Genomic DNA, 6000 nt, shown 5'->3' on the forward strand with positions numbered 1-6000 from the left:
CCTGGTCCCATTATTTGGTGGATGCATAGTATATTTTACTCTGTTAATCATTGATGCTGTTTGAGATCCTAAATCTGTAAACTATTACAAAAGTTAATATGAATTTCTTCTAACATAAATGTTGTGTTTCTGTACAACATTTTATAACTGATACTTTAACTCATTTATACTTCCCAGAGCACCATCTGTAGAGTTGTTAACCAGTATCTTCTGGTATGTGGGTGTCCTCAAACTTCTATATATCTGTTTTGCTGAAGAAAGGAGTTATTTCTGCTTCTTAATATAACAGGGCTGACACTGGAGAAATAAGAATTTTCTAGTATCCTGCTCAGTGCCACTGACTACTGTGCTTTTGCAGACTAAAGCTGGCCACACACTAGACCAACTTATGCTGGCCATACACTGTAAGATTTTCTGTCCAACCATCCAACTAGTTGGTTGGTTGGAATGAAAATCTGGTAATGTATGAAAGCAAATGTCAATCAACAATTTGCTCCCAAATGCTGGAAAATGGACGAAAACTGTTAGAACAAATTGCTTAGGTCAAACACTTAATAAAATTGTCTGACTACCATTTTCATCTGTTTTCTGGCATTTAGGAGCAAATTGCTGATCATCATTTACTCCATCTGTTACCAGATTTTCATTCCAACCAATCAACTAGTTGGATGAAAATTGGTCTAGTGTGTGGCCAGCTTTAGACCACCATCCTCTGAGGTCTAACTGCTTGCTAACCCATCTCTGGATAATATTAGCCATACCTGGCCAAGACTGGATTAATGGGCTGTTGGGACTGCAGTTTCAGGCCTTGATGTCAAAATACCGTAGGACAACCAGTAGAGCAAAATCAATTGGGCAGATGGTGCTAAATATTCTCTAGGCCACCCCTCAGAAATGGGCCCATGAGCAGCAGGTGGATTTTGTATGGGCATAACTTGCTCCTCATGTGGGATGTTTTCTCACTGTTGGTGATGGCCATGGGGTGCAGCTCTACCTTAGCTGTGTGATTGCTGCCATCTGCATGAAGGAACTCCAGGCAACCAAGCATGTGCTCTTCTTCATAAAGGAAACCTATATTGAGCCTTGCAGAGAGAAGTATCAGCAAATAATTTTTCAAACTGAGTGGTGCCCCTCTGTGATGGGTACAATTAACATTTCTTCAGCAGAAGGAGCTGCTTTTCCTTTATTGAAGGAAATGGGGGTGCTAGCAGGGGAACTGGAGCTAGGAGTTGAATAGCAGTGGGAGGATGTGCTGAAACAGTGGTGTGGCTCATCGGTTATTGTGTTGGACTAGCCTGCTGTGGAAATTCTCTACATCGGAGCCCCGCCCCTAACTGTGGGGACGGAACCCAGACCATCTGTAGTGCTTGTTGTAGAGGTTGCTGTCATTGTACTTGACTCTTCTACAGAGTGCAGCTAGTGAGGAGAGCCAGGCCCAGACTTAAGGGTTAATGTATCAAGCAGTGTAGAGTGAAGTTACCCATAGCAACCAATCGGCTAGCTATCATTTTATAGAATGTACTTGATTGGTTGCTATGGGCAACTTCTCCACTGGTCCCCTTCAGTTTCACTGCTTGATGTGTCAACCCCCTAAGGAGTCTATTTACTAAGATTTGGCTGGAGTTAAAGTAGCAGTCAACCAGGTCCTAACTGCAATTTTTCAAACCGTCTGTGACATGGCAGTTACAAGCTAATTGGCTCATTCTTCATCTCCATTCACGGAAAAAGGAGATAAATAGACCCCTAAGGGAGCAAAGAGAAAAACTAGTGAGGCTCATTGGAGGCTGTACCACAACCATCAATTACTTGGCCATTGATGGCTGAAAGCTGTATGGGCTTTCATTGTTTTCTCAACATTGTGTGCCTACATCGATGGTGTGGCACTACTTCTGCACCATTGATGACAAAAAACTTGCTTTATGCCATAGATCAATGGTTGATGGCCATTTATAAGAACTGTTGTCTGCTAGTACCAAGCACCGATGTAAACTCCTCTTCAAAGAGAAAATTCTGCCCCTGCATTAGTAAAGGAAAGACTTTTTTTTCCAGCTTGTGAGGTTTGAACTGTTTAACAATTGAAAGATTTACATGACTTTACATAATCACAACAGCTTCTATCATATTCCTGATGTAAAGCAGCACAAATATCAGAAGCTGCTGATTGCTATTTCAATGAGTATAGTAGAAGTCAGAATCTGGAGGTGGGGTGCTGAATGCTGTTAATGTTTTTTGTATTTCATTTTTTTTTCTGTTCCTTTCAATGCTACCTGCAGCAGGAGAACAGATGCTGTGCGCATGCTTCTGGCATCTATTCAGTGTAGGGGGAGGCTGGGGGCAGCCTAGCATGTGAGCGTGCTGCGGACATCCCCACAGTTCTGTGACACAGGGTCTGTTCCTCTGGGCATGTGCAATGTCTCGCATCCAAGAAAAGAGGTTGGGATAAAATGTGCATATGCAAAGGTATAACCGTTGCAATGGTTATACTATTGAATGCTTGCAATGGCTGATTGGCATAACTGGATTTAATTTTAGAAGCCTGGCAACCATTCAATGCTGGGCTTCCCATGTCCACCCTATGTGGGGGTGGGGGGTAATGGGCTATTTAATTGTAAGGGATATTAATTTATTGGTTGGGGCAATTTAATTTAAAAGGTGTAAAGGTGGTGTCCAGCTAAATAATGCCGGGTGGCTTAGAGGCTAATAAATAATTGCAGGTCTAAAGGAGCGTACACACTAGACTATATGCTCCCTGAGGGGTGCCTGGCAGGGTGCGCTCAATGTCGTTCATGACATTGAGCACACCCGCTGAACGATATCATTAACAATATCATTCAGCGCCGGGCTCTCTCCTCCATTCCCCAAAATGCACCAACCTGAACGACATCGTCAGGTTGGCCTGCATGTTTACTTGATGAACGATAATGACAAACGACCCGCGGGAACTCACGCCGTTATCGTTCATCTTTTTGATGTTAAAAATGGACGATAAAGTGGATGACTGAACAATATTGTTATCGTTCAGTCATCCACTTTAATCGCCCAGTGTGTACTCACCTTAAGTTTGCAGAGATGGGGGACTATTAAATGTGAGTACATGTACACTTGTAAGCAGCAACAGACTGGGAGCTGATTTGTGCCCCAGGCACTGTTGGTGTACCAGATTGGGGTGTGGCCACATTATAGGGGCATGGCCTAGCAGTGTCCCGTCACTCTGCATGACAGCCTAGCTGCTCCATTGCTCAGCTAAAGCTTTTATTTGGCCCATCTGGCATCTGCTGGAAGTGCCAAATGGTCAGTCCAGCCCTGCTTGTAAGAGGCCCAGGCTCTCAAGCAGGCTCACATGGATTATTCCATGTTGCAGAGCGGCTTCCCATGAAGGCAGAGAAACTGCTGCAAAGAGTGTATTGAATTGATTTTACAGGGGGTCTAAAGTTAATGGAGGTTGTGACAATGACTCTAAAGTAGTTAATGACTTTTAAGCAGGGTTTAATATTGACTAGGTATTGATATTGTAAGGCTATCAAATATATTCTGCATTATAAGATGTGAACTAATGCTCTTTGCATTATATGGCTGTCACTTGGTGCCTAACCCTCCCCCCGCGGCTGTCTGCTCGCGGCGCCCGACATCCCTTCGATCGGGTTTCTGTCTCCTGGCGTTGGGGAAGTGTCAGGCGTCTACATCTAGACACCCGGCATTTCACCCTCGCCGGGATATGAGTCGGGAAGCCGGCTGCTGGTATTAAGGCAGCCGGTTTCCCGATTGTATACCCCTAGAACACATATTTGTGTCAATGTAACAGTGGTAATACATGAAGTGGTACGTGAAAAGAGATGGCAGTACTCACACCCTGCAGGAATCTGTGCAGTAATCATTACACAGATGGCACAGGGTTGTGCATGTGACGTAACATGTTCTGGAGGCCATCTTGGTAAAGGTGGCTAGCCAGCTTCAATGCAGCATAGAGAAGAGTGCACTCCAGTGCCGTCTTTGAACAATAATAAACGCAGTGTGTTCTGGCACTTTAATGCAACGGGATTAAAGTTTTCTTACACTGACAGTATGTTTTCAAGCAAGCCAACTGTTGCTACACACTGGGAAGGTTCAGGGGGGGGGGTCTGACAAGGTTAGTCTTTGGCCCCGTGTGATAGGGGCATACAGGGGGTAAAGCTAGGCTTCCTATGTGTTAGAATATGTATACTATAAACTCTAATGGGGCCAATACTGATGTGAATGACTGAACATTTGTCTGTGAAGCTTGAAACCTGGGGGAAGGTCTTGGGTAAATGGTAGAACTTCTTTAGATTGACTGAAATGTAGTGCTGGTGACATTTAACACCAGAAATGATCATGCAATTGTCTTTTTGGATCATAGATCCTAACTGACTATAACTTCCAAGTTTTTTAAAGATTTTTAACCTATCCCTAAAAGGAGACCTGCTGTTATGACTGTCTGCTACTGAATGTGCTCGCATATATTTTTGAAGGGGTATGGTGGTTCCATAACAGAGCAATAGAGGAGACCTCCAGTGCTGATGATACATCATACACCTATAACAATGTATCTAAAAAAATCATTGTGTATTACTTAATGGAATCAGGGGCTGCATGAGGTCTTCAGAGTGTATGAGTTTGGCCTCCAATACTGTCTGCTACTGGTATAATAAATGGTTAGTAAGTCTGGTTGCTCATGTCTTGTTTCAGAGCCTAGAATGAAGCCTGTTGCAGTGATGAAGAAAAGCAAAACTGTCCATCCCAAACAGAGGACCTGGCTTAATTTGAAGAATGGAATAGAGAAATCTAAAAAGTCCTATGAGAAGTACCTTGTTAGAGTCTTAAGCCAGGTATGGTTCGATAGATATTATTATTTATTTATTTATTTATTTTTAAACTACTGACTCTTGTGTATTAAGTTATAAAGTAATGAAAGAACTTGCTGCTTGGTTACTCCACTACGAGACCTGATCATGAAAAACAAACCATTGCATTATTAGTATTTCTAGTGTATGCAAAGGGAGTATGTTCACTTTGCAAATGTCTCAGACCTACAATACAGTATTTAGACTTTTTTTTTTTTAATAGCACTCTGCACTTGTTGAATATTGGTCTCTATTTTTGCAATCTAATGGTGTTTGAAAAATGAACATAACTGTATTTAAGTATTGTAATTGGTCCTTATACCTCTGTCCTAGGTCTGGCAGAGCCAGAACCATTGGACCCTGGACCTCCTGAAAAGACCAAATATTGGCAGTGATGGTTTTGGGCTGATAGCGGCAGAAGCTGCACGACTCTCACACTGCAGACGCAGAAACATCATAACAAGAAAGGAGATCTGCTCCGCTCTGGCAGAACTGTACCCAGCAAGATGCCAGGAGCATCCAGTGAGAGATGGACCATGCTCTGATCTTGTGGCTAATCTGTCATAGCACAGCTAGTAAATGCTGCTTGCAAGAACTGTTTTAGTGCTTCATTAGGCAATGGGCCAATGTAATGTTTTTGTTTTCATTGTATAAACTTAATAAATATTTTTAGTAACTTGAGCAGTATCTCTTTAATCTAGAAATTGATCTACTTCCATAACACACTTAATGTTAGGATCATGACAGTGACATGTCAGGAGGTGGATCTGTTAGGTCATAAAGCCTGATCCACATAAAATAGGTGTTATGGTGATACAAGTACCACCATAGCACTTTTGCTTGGTGAAAACTGGCAAATACTGCTGTAGGGTCTTATCCCTCTAATGCTTCTATTGCTGGCTAATCTATTTAAATCAGAAGATTGGGCTTGCCTGCCATGCTTGGATTCCATCATCTGCCAGCAGGACTCAATCGCCTTCAGCAGAAAGGAGGAAGATGGTAAGTGATTAAGGGAGAAGTGGAAGATAAAAAGGCAAGGTGGGATGAGGGACAGAGCGAGAGGGGGAAAAGTGGCTTAAGGTCACAGTGGAAAGGTAGGTATTGGGGGCAATATACATAATGTCTGAATATGAGGGGGCAG

General features: G+C 42.8%; 1 protein-coding gene across 3 annotated transcripts in view; it reads left to right on the plus strand.

The window, feature by feature from the left end:
* The window catches only part of LOC148524088 (histone H2B-like), a 33319-nt gene extending 27779 nt beyond the window's left edge, over window positions 1-5540 (plus strand). For all 3 annotated transcript variants that reach the window (XM_088472376.1, XM_088472377.1, XM_088472375.1), the window contains 2 exons: window positions 4705-4844; window positions 5193-5540. In XM_088472376.1, the coding sequence (XP_088328502.1) occupies window positions 4713-4844; window positions 5193-5426 (366 nt within the window). In that variant the 5' untranslated portion in view covers window positions 4705-4712 and the 3' untranslated portion in view covers window positions 5427-5540. The remainder of the gene's footprint in view (window positions 1-4704; window positions 4845-5192) is intronic.
* Window positions 5541-6000: the final 460 nt, after the last annotated feature.

The sequence above is a fragment of the Taudactylus pleione genome, unplaced genomic scaffold (assembly GCF_031769625.1).
Source record: "Taudactylus pleione unplaced genomic scaffold, aTauple2 ptg000122l, whole genome shotgun sequence".
Taxonomy (NCBI): Eukaryota; Metazoa; Chordata; class Amphibia; order Anura; family Myobatrachidae; genus Taudactylus; species Taudactylus pleione.